At 38.7% G+C, this 16,083-nt stretch overlaps 1 protein-coding gene across 7 annotated transcripts in view; it reads right to left on the bottom strand.

Annotated features, from left to right (window-relative positions):
• The window catches only part of AFF1 (ALF transcription elongation factor 1), a 182,105-nt gene that overhangs the window by 35,504 nt on the left and 130,518 nt on the right, over nt 1–16,083 (bottom strand). For 6 of the 7 annotated variants that reach the window (XM_014787869.2, XM_014787870.2, XM_087434554.1 and 3 more), the window contains 4 exons: nt 15,582–15,668; nt 14,519–14,555; nt 11,139–11,190; nt 49–103 (listed from right to left, as the gene is read on the bottom strand). In XM_014787869.2, the coding sequence (XP_014643355.1) occupies nt 49–103; nt 11,139–11,190; nt 14,519–14,555; nt 15,582–15,668 (231 nt within the window). The remainder of the gene's footprint in view (nt 1–48; nt 104–11,138; nt 11,191–14,518; nt 14,556–15,581; nt 15,669–16,083) is intronic. The other variant, XM_087434555.1, reaches the window with a different exon arrangement.

The following is a 16,083-nucleotide window of genomic DNA, read 5'->3' as shown; positions in this document are numbered from 1 at the left end:
AGACGGATTTAAAAGGCTTCCTGCTATCATGAGGCGTACAACACTTACTTGTTCGCCGTCACTACCCTCACTGTCGCTGAGCTGAAGGTCATCTTCCAGCATGCTGGAATGGGCAGAGACAGAGATGTTGGAGAATTTAAAATAATTTCTAATAACTTCTTTTAGCATATAAATAGAAAACATGTTTAATGATACAAAAGAGGGATGGGATAGGCATAAGTTTTATTTATTTATCAAATGCTTTATTTTCCTGGAAATGTAAGTTTTACAGTTATAACACAGAAACTAGTTCAGTCCAACCTCCTTACCATCTCAAAACTGTACCTTTCACACATTCTAAGCATGAAAAGCAGAACTACCACAAGACAAGGATCTGTTACCAGCCCTGAGACTCAAGTTCTTAGGTCCACACAAACAAAACAACCACCACCACCAACAACAAAAAAGACAGACAGAGAAAATATACACAACACACACAAAATATTTTCTTCTATAGTCTCTAACAACTAGAATAAATGATTAACCATTAAATGTGCTAATAGTGGATGAATATTTGTAAAGTATTCCAAAGTGCCTTTGGAACAGGCACTTAAAAAGTGCTCTATATGAATACAATACAGAGTGAGATGTATGAAGCTATCAAGGCAACTGTCACCAAGTAGTGCAAACAGTTATTTTACAGTTTTGTCCAAAGGTCATTATTAATACTGAACTTTATTTTTCACACACAAAAAAACATTCTCTTTTGTCTGCTTGAACACTAATCAGTGAAAAGGGTAGTAATACAAATAATATTGTGTCTAGAAAATATGTTTAACCTTACTGCTATCACTATGGTGAAAATAAAAACTCAGTTTATATGGTTGATATAGCTTTTAACATTTTCTGCTTCTCTAGATTGTCAAATTTTCTCAAATGTGTTCATATATATTATTTTTAAAAGGGAAATGTAGATAAGAAACCTAAAATATATCACTTCCTCCTAGGGAAAAAAAAACAAAACAAAAACTCAGTTTACCTCCTCAAAGTTATATTAATACTTATCTCTAGGCATTCTGGTTTATGATGAACCTAAATATTAAAAGCAAACATTTTCCAATCTGTACATGTTGAGTGTACTCAAGTCTTAGCCCCTATCCTATCTCTTCCCCTTTACCTTCTTCCATGGAGATAATTAAATATCAAAGGAATGAATCAGTAATTGCTCCCTCCCATTTTCCCCAAAATTTATGAGCACGACTATTTGAGGAAATGTGAGAAGAAAAAAAAAATCTGGTTGAGTATTACTGACACTCCAAAAAGCAAATGATATTAGAAGTTACAATCCTTCAGTATTTCTAAAAATACCTCTTCAATAATCTGACCAACAATTTTTACTGCAAACCCACCACCTGCCATTGAAGTAAGCAGCCATGATTACTTTGAGAATCCTTTGTAAAAATCACTATATCTCCTAATGAAAATAAATGATAAAACTTAGCTCTTTCATAATGACTGCCTATGTGCAATGTTGTAATTCTGCCAAGGAATTATTTTCACCAACAAATTTACTAACAACATCTTGTGATAAGTTTCTAAAAAATATGAAAACTGAAAGCTACTTGTAAATGCAGATCTTGCTCAATATTTACCTAAGGGAAGCTGAATTCATATTTTAGCAAGGCTAGAAAACACAGCATCCAGATGTAGGACTTGGAAGAAGCAATCATAATGCTGTACAAGAAAAAGTCACTCAACAGGTTTACTGCTAAATGGTGGCTTGGCTGGGGTACACACAAGCAAAAGATAAAAGATGTATCTTTGGAATAAATGTTAGGTATAATACAACCAGAAAAAAAAATCTGGCAAAGTGTATTCAGTATTAGCCACTAACAACAAAACCACAGCAAATGGACCTCTTTGTTTCTTAGTCATTGGGTTCGTTTTGTATAGAATTGATTTGCTGTAATTTCCTGAAACATCAACGATCATGTAATTCAACCATGCTTCCTATTGCAAGCGGAGGACTAAATACCCTCCAAGTTGTTTGCCTAACTACTGAATGCCTAGCTTCCATGAATATACTCTCCTAAAGTAAGTCAGAAAGTTTATTTTCTAACTTTTAGCTCTACTTGCTCTTAGGGAATAAAAAGGGACTGTAAAAATGCTGTCCCAAATTCTGAAAATTTCCCCTTCAGAGAGTTAGGTAGACAATAACAAAATCAGCCTGCAAGTACAAAACTTATTCAGGATATAAAGAATTGAGGGACAGTGAGCTCTGAAAGAAGATTACTAAAGATATTTCCAAAGAAACATTCACTCAAAAAGAAATGATATACCAATAGGGTCAAACAAAATCTATCACTTACATAGCATGTCCCAGGGACTTACACATGGTTACTTCATTTCATCGAAACTCATGGGTACAATTTATTTGACATGAGAACCAGCAGGCATAGCGTATTGTCTGTCTGCCAACACAGCCAGCAGTAACCACAGAATCTTCCAAAAACCATGGTTCATTTTATCACCAGAGATGGGTAGCTCAACATAAACCAGCATGCTATTAGTGGGGAAAAGAAAGATATTTTCTAAAGTTTTTGATAACAAATATGTATTGTACCTCTATTAAGAAAAAAGGTTACTTAAAAACCATAACTAAGTTTTGCTAATATAGAAAATTAATCACAAATGCCATTGTGATTAAAAAAGAAAACTCTTGGGCCAGCCCCATGGTATAGCGGTTAAGTGCGCACGCTCCGCTGCTGATGGCCCGGGTTCAGATCCCAGGCGTGCACTGACACACTGCTTGTCGGGCCATGCTGTGGCGGCGTCCCATATAAAGTGGAGGAAGATGGGCACGGATGTTAGCTCAGGGCCAGTCTTCCTCAGCAAAAAGAGGAGGATTGGCATGGATATTATCTCAGGGCTGATCTTCCACAGACACACACACACACACACACACACACACACACACACACACACACACTCTCTCTCTCTCTAAATAAATAAATATTTAAAAAAAAAAGAAAACTCTATATAGTTGGGAAAAATGTAACCTGACGACAGGAAAAGGTTTTATTTTTAGAAATAAGGGAAAAATTTTAAAGGAATCAGCTACTAAAATCCCCTACTTGTCCCACAAACAATTATACTTGATGCCAAGCACATTACTATACCATGCTATACTATACTTCACATATTACATGTGGAAGAACTGGTCCTTGAATGTGAAGGAGGACAACATTAATTACAGCAAGTCTGGATGAGCACCTTTGCACCCACTAAAAGAGAATCCAATCTCTTAGACCCAGTCTCATTCATACCAATAAAACCTAGGTGAAGAGAATATAAGGCCCAAGGGATGAAGTCAACTGTAAGATTTTCTGGGCCAGGATCAAGTCATTTTCACCTTGAATTCTTCTGTATCTAGAACGAACCTAGCAGGTACCCTAAAAAGCTGGCTGAATGAATAGCACCCCTTTTGCTGAGTCAGTCACAGTACCACATAGCTGTGCCCACTCACAGGCATTGTCTTGCCTCACAACCCCGTGCGCTGGCTCTGATCATCCCGTCACATTCCAAGGATGAAGAAATGGGCTCAAAATGGCCACCTCACTTGCCTAAGATCATGAAGCTGCTACGGGCTGGAGCTGGGATGCAGAAGCCGTTCCATCTGATATGATCCCCCTACTCTAGTCAATATAGGACACGATGGTTAGAAAACCTAACTGATGGAGTCTAGGTTCCAGAGCCCACTGAGGGAGACTTCGATTTAAAACAAAACAATAACTATCCTGTTGGAATAAAATGGATATACTATTTTTCCCTTACACAAATAAATGAATTTTAAACCTTATATACTTTTTAAACTAGTCAAATAACTCATTTCCAAACTCCAAGGCAAACCAGCTATTTCAAAGCATATGGCACCATATGGCCTACCTTGGCACCGTTCAAAAGAAGCCAAATGCTCAGGTAAAGCAACTCTTTGAACTACCACGCAGGTTTAACCACATTTTACATTATTGGTTAGGTAAACTTTTTACTTAAAAGTCACAAACAATCCTCAAACCCCTTTGTACTAATGTATTCTTCAGGCAGCTGTTCTGCAAAGCTTCAAGAGCCGAGTACAGGTTCCAGCAGGCAGACTTCAGTGACTCAGAGTCCAACTGTCACTGTGTGAAGACACACAAGACAAGCCTTTATTCCTTTTCCATTCCTTCAAACTGGGCTTGCTCAAAGCTTTCACTGCCAATATCCTGTAACATCTCAATTCAGAACCCAAAAACTATTCAAATACACTGATACCTGGGCTTAACGTTTCCTATGATAAGGCCATACATTTTATTTGGGAAAAAGCAAGCAGAGGCAAGCTCACAGTAGCTATTTGCAATTAATAAGTCAGAACCCTTGTATTAGGTGTGCTTAAAATGGCAAGTCAAGTAATACTTTTCAGAAACCACTAATAAGCATGTGATAATGTGTAAACTTGCACTATCTTACAAACTTAAAACTAATTTGGGGACAGAATGGGCGATGGAGTGCAGGGAAAAAGAAAGAGATTGGGCTCCAAGGCAGACACACAATTCTCAAAACTTAAATTAGATCAGGTTTTGATTACTTTTTTGATAAAGCGCAAAAATAAGGACTGCAAAGCCTTTCTAAGAGATGATGAGAGGTTACCAATTATTGAAGAGGTCTCCACATACAACAAATGAGAAAATGAAAAAGCAGACCTTAAGCAGTTGTGACACAACACACAGTAGTCCCTTGGTATCTGTGTATGTGGGGGTGGGGGTGGGGTGGGGGTGGTGAGGGGCTGGTTCCAGGACTCCCCCCCCCCCAAGATACCCAGATCTGCAGACATTCAAGTCTTTTATATAAAATAGTGTAGTATTTGCATATAACCTACACACATCCTCCCCTATACTTTAAATCATCTCTAGATCACTTATAATATTTAGTACAATGTAAATACTATGTAAATAGTTGCTTTACTGTATTGTTTAGGGAATAATAACAAGAAAAAAAGTCTGTACATGTTCAGTACAGACGCAAACATTGTAGGCCTTTCAATCCACAGCTGGTTGAATCTGAGGATGTGTAACGCATGGATATGGAGGGCCAACTGTATAAGGGGAACTCTCCAAACAGTGAGGTAGTTGGCAGAACTCAAAATCATGAAGAGACTGTCTATAGGAGATTATGGACTAACAAAACAGAGGGCAAAGTGACTCAGTACATGATTTACCATAGGAAGTGAACTTCTGGTTGATAAGGTAAAAATTGTTGCTGGAGGTAAAAAAACATTATTTAAACTCCATGGATGAAGTGAAGATTATCTGAGGTCAAATAAGAGTTGAGAAAAATCACCAGAGCACATATGAGAGAAAATTTGAAGTTATTTAAAGATTAAATCATTATGTATGACAAATAAGATACTACCATAAGACTGATATATTGGACACTAGAAACAAAATCTAGATAAATTATTCCTGAAAATCATATGTCTATCAAATACTGCTTATAGGTACTTAAGTTTATGTGTAAGTTTTTTCCTTCTGCATTCACTCTGAGTACTTACTTCATGTGACAGGCCCTGCTCTAGGCTCTATGGATACAACTAAGCAGACAGAAATCCCTGCTCTTGTGCACTTACAGTCTAGAGGAGGGAAATAAAACAACTAAAATATATACTTTCTCAATGGGTAAGAAGCCTATAGAGGGGAAAAAAAGCGTAGAAGAAAGGATGGGTGTGGGTTGTTCTTCTACATGGGTAGTTGGGGAAGACTGCACTGGTAAGGGATGACATCCAAGAGACCTGAGAGGAGGAGGGAACACAATGCAGGAACTGGGGTAGAGTAATCGAGACACAGAACATAGCAGAGACCAATGTGGCCAGGACGGCAAGTGTACTTGTGTGTGAAGGGAGGAGGTAGAGAGGTAGGTTATGGAAGGCCTTGGAGGCCTTTATAGGTTGGGTGAGAGCAAGTGAGAGAGCGAGATTTCTTGTGGAAGTAGACCACATCTTGCTGGTTTAATAGCCCAGCATCCCAGAGTGGGTGGAATGTACAAACTGCATTTAGGGCTAATAGATTCTTAGTGAATTAAAATATATCTTATTCAATCTCTTAATCCATGTCTAAATTAGTCTAGGGTCACTTATTGCAGTAAATTATCAGTAATGATTAAAAGTGAGACTTAAAGGTACCCTGAAGGGCTCCCTTAAAACCATGTATCGCATATGCAAATGAACCACTTCAAAGTAGACACTTCCAATAAGAATTACTCCCTGATGTTTTCAAATACCTTCAGAGCCTGCAGCATAATCTATCAAGCTCCTTTAAAGGTGGCAAGCATTCTCTGCCTTCCTCTCATCATTCAGGCTTCAGATCAAATGTCACCTTCTCTGAGAGACCTTTCCTGACCTCCCTCCCAGAAGTATCACCACCACCCAAAAAAACTCCTCCCACAAGCCTTTGCTGTCACTATCACATCACCTAGTTCGTATTACATGCCACCCATATTTAGTTACAAGATGTGGAAGACAAGAATTTTGTTTTATTAGCCACCGTTTCCCCAAGTACCTAAAGCAGCACCAGGCACACAGCACGTGTTCAGTAATTATGCACTGAATGGGTGAATGGAGGCAATTTTTGGAAATATCTCCAAGCCACCTGGAGCCAAGCCCAGAGAATGATATTTATATAATTGGGGTCAAAAGCATGTTAACGAATGATGAAAGTGATTTTTCTTTTGTAGAACATAAACTCATCCACTTAACACTTACCTATTATACAACAGGCACTTCATAAATCTATTCTTCTTGTTCATTTTATTTGATCTTTGGCCTAAGACCAAGTATGGTAGTACATATTATCCTAAAGGGGTGCTCCCAAAGTAGTTCAAGTCATGGCTGTATCATTTGAGAAAGTACAGCTCCAAGGTGAAGATAGTCATGTTCTGCATAACGACGTTTCAGTCAATGACAGACCACATATACAACAGTGGTCCCATAAGATTAGTACCATACAGCGTAGGTGTATAGGAGGCTGTACCATCTAAGTTTGTGTAAGTGCACTCTATGATGTTCGCACGATGACAAAATCACCTAACAATGCATTTCTTAGGATGTATCCCTATTGTTAAGCAATGCATGACTGTACTTTGAGGGGACGATCCTCCAGCACCTTTGTAGTATTTTTATAATTATTTAAAATAGCCTCATCAGAATATCCCTTCAACATTATGCAAGTTTCCAGCATGAACTTGTATACAATGTTAGGTCAAATACTGTCCTGCAAGAGATCCTAGAGTATTGTCTACTAAAGCCAGACATCCAAGAATTACACTGACTATTCCAAGAGACTATCATTCTACCACGCACTAGTCATAGCACAGAACAGATGAGGAAAAGAGGTGATTCCATATTTGCAAGTTTCAAAATCTTCTAATTATTGGGTTAATGTGCCCTCGTGACTATAATTCTGAAATAAGCAGATTTTTTAAAATGTTGCGTAGAATGATTCTTTTTGTTTGCTTTCACTTAAGAACAGAAATTCTTCAATACTCAATCTTACAATTTCTCATTTCTCCATAGCATGACTAACATGAACTGACAAAAAAAATAGCTACATTCCCTATTCTCTTTCATTTTACACCTCTACCTTTTCTCCTGAAAACAAAACACTTCCTAATATATCTAGGTTACTAAAATTATTATGAACACCAATAACCCTGGATTCTCAGTCACTTGTATCCTTTTCTAGCAATGCCTGGTATTGAGTACTGAGAATTATTATTTTTTTTTATTTATTTATTTACTTATTTTTATTTTTTGTTTATTGCAGTAACATTGGTTTATAACATGGTATAAATTTCAGGTGTACATCATTATACTTCTATTTCTGCATAGATTACATCATGTTCACCACCCAAATACTAATTACAACTCATCACCACACACATGTGCCGAATTATCCTTTTTGCCCTCCTCCCTCCCCCCCTTCCCCTCTGGTAATCACCAATCCAATCTCTGCCTCTATGTGTTTGTTTGTTGTTGTTATTATCTACTACTTAATGAGGGAGATCATACGGTATTTGACCTTCTCCCTCTGACTTATTTCACTCTGCATAATACCCTCAATGTCCATCCATGTTGTCTGAGAATTATTATTAAGAATAAGACCTCTATTTACATTCTGTGATGCTGAAGGTTTAATATAGACCCACCAATGTATAAATGACCAGCACAAATGTTTGTTCCTTGTTTTCAGGAGAGCTGAAGAACTGTGAATTTCCTTAGGCTTAATATGATTTAAGTGAACTGGTACAAGTAAGCCATTTCTTCAGACTTAATTCTCGGACATTTCAGCTGATGCATGTCCTGACGTGATAATTTTATATTACAATAAACTGAGAGAATGGGTCTTCCTTAGTTCTTTACAAGATATTTAAAAACCAGTAACGTTTTTGAGTAAAAGATGAAAATTCAGGCTCATTTAAAAACTCATCAGACTCTTCTCAGCCTTTATTAACTTGGCACCATTCCTTCTCATCGAACTTGCAGAACGATCCCAACCCCAGCCTTCACATCCAGGTATTTCCCTCATTTCAAATGAAACTTTCCACATAAGCAATCAAATTTTCAGATTACTGTAATGGTTGATCTCTGACTCCTAGTCTAAATAAGTACTGATGATTTCTGTGGCAAAAACAAGAAAAATAAAGGAAGACTCCTTCTAGCCAGGACTTGGCAATTTCACAGTAGGGGGCAGGAAGGGAAAAGGGAGTTAGCCACATGGATACCTACACCAACTGCTTCTCAGTTTCTAAAACATTAACACATTATCCCTTTTGAGAGGCTGACAAAAGCACTGACACCAGTAAACTGTATCTGGCTGCACAGAAAGGGAACTGTCCACAATTATATAAAGGACATAATAACTGTATAGAAAAAGGAAATACTTTGTACTTTGCCCTAAGAACTCAACAGATCTAAGCCTTGGAAAGGAAGAGGATTCCAAAGCCAGGAGCCCTTAAACCAACATCCCCTCCCCTAAACTTAGGGGCAAACAGCACTGACAGCTTAACTAATCACTTTCCTGCAGAGCCTGGCAGAAGGAATTCATCATTTGAGAACGAGAGCGATTAAAAGGAATGGATTCAGCACATTTCCTGCACACCTACATCCTTCTACCACCTGGCTTACACTCCCCACTCCAAATCTGGACGGATGTAAGAGTTAACACAGACCCTCCCAAGCTTATTCTCTAGGGTTAGGCCCCTCTTTTTTTTTCCTTTCATATGTGCTACTCCACTTTTCTAAGGATTCCCAAGTACTAGTAGTTCTGAAAGAAAAAGCATTAAGACCTAGATTGATTTTTAAAACCAAAGTACAAATGACCCCGTAATTAACTTTTTTTTCTGAGATTCAAAATGCATTAGACTATCTCCCTGGCACTCTATGTGCCACTCACATAGTTTAACTGCACATCAAAGAACTCTAACGCTGACACCAGATCAAATTAACCTGAGAGCACTAAGAGATGTGCCACGCTACAACTGAAATGACGACTGCACTTCACAAGTTAATTGGGACACTGCTTTCATCCACTCTCCATAAAAGTGATTCCTTTTTCCTGGAGGCACATTTCATGTTGGCACTTATCAGTACGTACTTCTAAGGCCTGCATCAGACCCAACTGCCTTCCTTCCTCTACCCACAGGCCCAGGGACACAGCTGCCTCCACCCACTCTGCTCCTGGAAAGCTCCTCCCTCCATTCTTATTGCCAAGGTGGATGCAGCTCTTCAATTTCCCCTCCCTCGCTGCCCCTAAAGACACTGGCCAGTGACTTTCATGGTCTGAAGGACTTTACCACCACCCATTACAAAGAGCATAAGGTGTAAACACACCTTAGGGAAGTTTCAGAGCTTCCACCCAAGTACTCCAGTCGTGGTCCTAGGATCTGTCGTTTCCAGCTTAACAAACCTCCAGCTTTTTCAAATGTAATCTAAGTCATGATTCTAGACTTTCAGAATTCAGGAGCCAGTCAAATTTTTTTAAAAAAAGAAAAGGGAAAAAAGGAAAGAAAAGGCAGAAAAGAAAAAACGAGAGGATCTCCGACATAGGGTTAATTTTTTTCTAATAAAGGACAAAAAAAACCAAGCAACAACTCACCATCTGCCAGTACCACAAATGATACAGATTTTTATTAAATACAACAATCCATCTTTAAAACTATAATAAATTCATCTTTTAAAAAAACTCTTACTACATTGTTTTATTTTCTTATTTTGCCAGGGAGAAATGAAAACACACTGCATGAAGGAGCTGGACTTCAGAACATGATTCAACCCAGCCCTGCACTCAGTCATGGAGAGGACATAAAATAACCTCTCTACCTCAATTACACAGTTTGCAAAATATTCAATACACAGCAATCCCCGCTTCCAATTACATGGAACAAATATTGTGCCTAGAAAACAGGAAAGCCGGAGCTTGAACCTGAAGTCCTCTGAGACTAGCAACTCCACGTTAGAAACTGACTAGCTACTGAAGGAGAGAAAGGGACCTCACTTGGTCCTTAAAAACCCTCACTAGTTGTATGAAAAGAAATATTAGTTCAATACCATCAAGAAATGACAAATTGGGTCAAAATGCTGATGTGAAAATCTTTATTATGTAGTTTAAACTGTTCCAAAAACCCAAAATCTATCTGGACTTACTTGGCCTTAATAAAGAACAGCTGGGCAATACGACTCATTATTAGGTAAAACTAGGCCAAAAAAGTGGCAGAAAATCTTAAACTGTGCACATCCCCCAAAATGCGTTTCCAAAAGCTAAAAAGCTGTTTAAGACTAAAATTTATAAAACTAAAACCTTCTATTTTCCACAGTTAATATGTAAATAATGGCTCAAATGCCTTTCTTTTGAGAAAACCCCTCAGCAAACTCTCCTGCAGTGCGGTGCCAAAACCCTCAACAGGAGAACTTAATCCAAATGTAAATGTAGGTCATTTCTTCCCTCACAGTGCAGCAGTATTTTATGAACGTCATTACTTGAAAGCAGGAGGGAAAATCTGAGCACTAGATTTACATGGAAAATTACAATGTTATATCATAAACTTTTAATAAACAAAAGCGTTTTACTTACGACGTTCCCTGCTGAGAATTAGTGTGGGTTTTTGAAGATGTATCATATTGTTCTGTGGAGGAGGGAAAAATGATCAGAGCAGCACAATGACATATGAGACTGTTAGTTATAAATTCCCTTTTTTTTTGCTACCCCCCCCCACTCTTTTCATCTAAACACTTAGTATACTTTAATTTTGTCAACTAAAGTGCTACACAGCACTTGGAATAATCTCAACACTGTAAAATAACATTCATGTCACCTCTAGAGAGAGGGCTTGCTCAGAATTGAAAAATCCTTAGAGCAAACTTACTGTGAAAAAGCACTGGGGGGCAACCTTCCTGTGTTCTTTCCTCGATGTCGGTCAGTGGGGGCTCCCATGGAAGCACCAGGACAGGGCTGCTCTCACACCCCCTGGTTTGACTGCAGACATCTACCCGTGATGTGCAAGTAATCCCTTTCTACAGCCTCTGGCCTGGGCCAAATGTGTTCTCCCTCCCACCTATCCCTCCATTATTCAACAACCCCCCATTCATTTACTCAACAGCTATTTATAGACTGCCTAGTAGATACTAGGATGTTCAAGGCATCTGACCCTGTCCTTGATGAGCTTACAGTTGACTAAAGGACAGGAAACAGGCATGCAAATATTTACAACCCTGGGCAGTGTGAGATAAGTACATAATCAATCATACAAAATTAACTGTCCCAGGAATCTGAAGAATGGTCACCCTGTCGGTTAATGACTAAAGGTGGCAAATTAGAAAAGGAACAAAAGGAATTGCGTCACAAAGGATGGGTGAGATTTTGACAGAATGACTGGCAGGAGGCAGAGGGGGTAGGGAAGGGCTTTAAGTAGGAGAGACAATGTGAGCGAAGATACCGAAGAGGGAGGCGTTAAAATGGCTCACATTTGGGAAGGGTAAGGCTGGGCTGCAGAGTGTGGCGGACAGCATGGAAAGACAGGTGGAAATCAGATTTTAGAGGGCTCTGAATGCCAGGATGGGAAGTTATGACATTATTTGTTGGGCAATGAGACATCACCAAAGGTCTAAACAGGGACATGATACAGCGATTCCTCAGAAAGTCTAATCTGGTGGTGCTGCCTGGTATAACCTGGAGGGAACGAACCAGTTGGGAGGCTGTTGTATCTGTCTTGGCATGAGGTAATAGGGACCTGAAACAGGACTTGAAGTGAAATGGAAATATGGGTGCCTTTTAGACAGGGGTGAGTGATATTCCCCACGAATGTCATGTAGAGTCCCTTGAATATTTGCAATTAATCACTTTATCCTCATGGTGGCAGCAGCTCTTATATGATATTTTTAAATTGCTTCTCCTTCTGGCTAGTAAGCTAGAGTCAGGACTACAGTCACTCCTCCGACCACTCACGAGGACCCCAGACACTCATCCTGACAGGCCCTGAGCTCCACAAGGCTCTGGTTGTCCTTAGGCAGCCATGGTTTTGCACATGTGGACATAAATACTGGGGCATACAAGTAAAACCCTTATACTTCATTCTTTACAGACTCCCAAACCTTAAAATCACTTTTCAAGAAATCTGAATTCTCTTGCTGGGCATACTATGAGAAATATATGTCAAACTCTACTTTTCTGAAAGCTATATCTGCATATACACCACTCCCTCTTCAACCAACATAAAGCTAGACCCCTCTAGGGTCCAACTAGGCCCCACAAAGGCCATATTCTCGCAAAGATTCTCACAATGTTCCCCTGAACACCAACAGACAAAGTGGCAGCAGCTCCAGGGTAAGTCCAGAAAAACTCCAGGGTAAGCATCTGGCGAGCCGAGACCCACAGGAGACCCGCCAGCATCTGAAGGAATCAGTCCACACTATTCCACAGGCTAAGAGGGCCACCCATCCCTGGCCAAGAAAGTGCTTACCAGTTCATCTTCAACTCTATTTTGCTAAAAGGGGAAATCTAACAGTTTAAAGGATTAAAGGGTCTTTCTAAACCAAGAGTTAGCAATCACGCAAACTGTGAGTGACCTAGTGGAAGGCATATAATCTGCATGACTGGCAGCCCTAGCAAACTGGGGGGTATGTGGGGTGGGGGCGGGGGGGGGGAGGGGCAAGCAGCAATCCCACCCACAGCAGAGCCGGCGATGCACCTGCAGACTTGTGCCACTCCACCTGTTATGTCTTTGGATAGGCTGCCAAGATGTTGAGGAAAAAAAGAATTTCCCAATCTCTCTAAGAAGTCACCAATTTCTGTTAATTTTACCATGCTACTTATACAATACTGTGGCAAGATGGTCAGGTTTATTTCTCTGCAATTGGGGGAAATTTAGTTATGAGTTCTTTGCAAGATCTTATTCAGTATCTCTAGAGCAGGGGACAGAAAACTTTTTCTGTAAAGAACAGATAGTAAATATTGTAGACTTTGCATGCTAACCCTTGCAGCCTAATAATCAATGAATGGGCATGGCTGTGTCCTAACAAAACCTTCTTTCTGCAACTAGCCGCAGAACAGATTTGACTCTCAGGCTATAGTGTGCCCACCCCTGTTCTAGAGGAAGGATATTCTGTTGTTCGCTTTTCTCATATTTTTCACTCTCCTCACATCCTTGCACTTTAAACAACAGAATAATCAAGGAAAAAATATAAGTGAGGGAAAAGAATGAAGTGGGGAGATTTGAAGGAAGAGTCACCTCCACAGAATATCTATGAGCAACCTTCTCCCAACACACACACACACCAGGCACCCCCCCTTGGTGTTCCTACCCTCTGAAGACTAACACATCATAACTTGGGCACTCACCATGTATTGATGAACTGAATGACTACAAATACCCTAGGCATTTTTGTAAGGCTTGCACTGTCTTGCATGTAGTTGGGATACCAAGAATTTATTGAGCCGAGGGGTTACTGATGAAAAGAAAAGCTGGATCCAGTTAGCCTTCTTCTGTTTCCCTCTGAATTCTCAAGTATTTACAATCCATAAAAAAGGGACCAAAAAAGAATTACATGGCAAATACATATAGAAGGACTAAAGAAGCTGTATGCTCTATTCCTTACAAAAATGTCTTACTTTTATTAAAAAAAAATACAAGAACCACACAATATACCCCAACCTATTCTTATATATAATTCCCGGGTTACAACGCTTTGAGAGTCACGTTCAAGATATTTATCAGGTGTCAGGTAATACCAGGTCATATTTGTTAAGTACTTTACTAAGTCATCTTCACTAACCCTTTGCCACAATCTGAAATTCCACCTGAAGAGCAGCTTGGCCTCTGTCCTCCCTTCCTCTGCTGTCGACACGGGAAGCCCTCATCTCTGCTGGGGCATTTTTCGTTAATGTTTTTTATATTAAAACAGTAAAAACCATGCTTTGTTCTCCAATGCAATAATCAGTTCCATATATTTACTTACTTTGGTTTGGGGTTGCAGAACTAATGTGCTGAGAATCCTAGAAAGAAAAATAAAAATCTCTAGTTATTAAAATATTAAGGTTTATAAATCTAAGTTTGCATCACTGCCAAATGTGATAAATACTGATAAATCTAATTTTTACATAAAATAGGTTTTATTGCTTCTGTTCTTTCCTGGAGTTTATTTTTCCTTCAGTGTTGAGCGAAGATTTTTTTTTCAAAGTATAACGTTTTCACCTTAAAACCAGTAATAATGAATCACCTTTAAAAAAACTATCATTAGAAAATATGTCAAGTATCTAACGTGGCAAATTCTGGTTTGGGTAGATATAGCCTGTTCTGAAAACAATATCATGGAAAGAAATAACTATAATATATTAAAAATGTGCATGCATACCAGGCTGGACAGAATGCAGATCTGAAGGTGATATTTTTTATATTCTCAAAGTTATCCAAAAGCACAAACCCCCCAAAAAAGGCAGGGTTTTTAATACATTGTTCACAAATACTTCAACAGAAACATGTAAGTCAACAGTTGATTTGCTTGTTATTAAAGCCAGCACTAATGTAGCTGATCACATTAAACTTGAAGAAAATTTAGGCAGTATGAGAAATGTAAGATATGTGTGTGTGTGTATATACATGTATGTATGTATGTATATATGTATGTGTGTGTGTATATATATATATGTATGTATGTGTGTATATATATATATGTATGTATATATCTAAATTCTAAACTAGGAATCAGATAACCTACCTCACTTAATTTCCCTGTACCTCTGTTTTCCCACCTCTAAGTAAGGATCCTCATGTGAGAGAATTTATTAAAAAGTCCTAAATGCTTTCCTAAGCTACAAAACCTCCAAATGTTCTTACTGACATAATTTGCAGAATAAAGTGTTCGAAAGCATTATGAAGCACTTCAGAAGCTAAATTAATTGCTATTTTAACCTAATCTCCAAAGATTTCAACAAGTAGTACTTGATTAATCTGGCTCCCAGCAATACTTCTGACTTTTCTCTGGTGTGGAGGCAGTGCCTGCTACACTTGTAAGGAATTACCTTTGTGGGAAAAGGAAATTTGGAGGGCTCGGCTGTACTGGGCGTGTGTATTGCTGTCAAAGGAGGCGGCCATGAATGGGTCATTTCCTGGAAAGAGATTTGGAAAGGGAAGAAAAGTAAATTATAAACATTTATTGCTACTTAACTGTTTAAACTTAATGTAGAGTGGATTGATTTCATTTACTTTTTAAAAAGTTCCCACTTAATGGGCTATGTTCAAAAGCTAAGGTCTCCAACTTACAAAACTGAAAAGAAATCAGTTCAAAGAAGAAAAGCAAGAACACAGACCATGAATGGTCTTAACACTTTGAATATTATCAAGCACGTAAACGGTAATAGGTGTTACTAGAGCTTATGTAACTGTGAAAACTGAGTCTCCACTCAAGGCTTGCTTTCTCCCTCAGCTTCTTTATTGCATTTCCTGGAATTATTTAAGTTCAAAGGAAGAAGAACTTTCCTGTTTGACTTAAGCAAACAAGTAATTCAGGTCACTTGTTCCACT

This window comes from Ceratotherium simum, chromosome 8, assembly GCF_057802395.1.
Source record: "Ceratotherium simum simum isolate JZ-2026a chromosome 8, ASM5780239v1, whole genome shotgun sequence".
NCBI lineage: Eukaryota > Metazoa > Chordata > Mammalia > Perissodactyla > Rhinocerotidae > Ceratotherium > Ceratotherium simum.
This window is presented reverse-complemented; position numbering and strand designations above follow the sequence as displayed.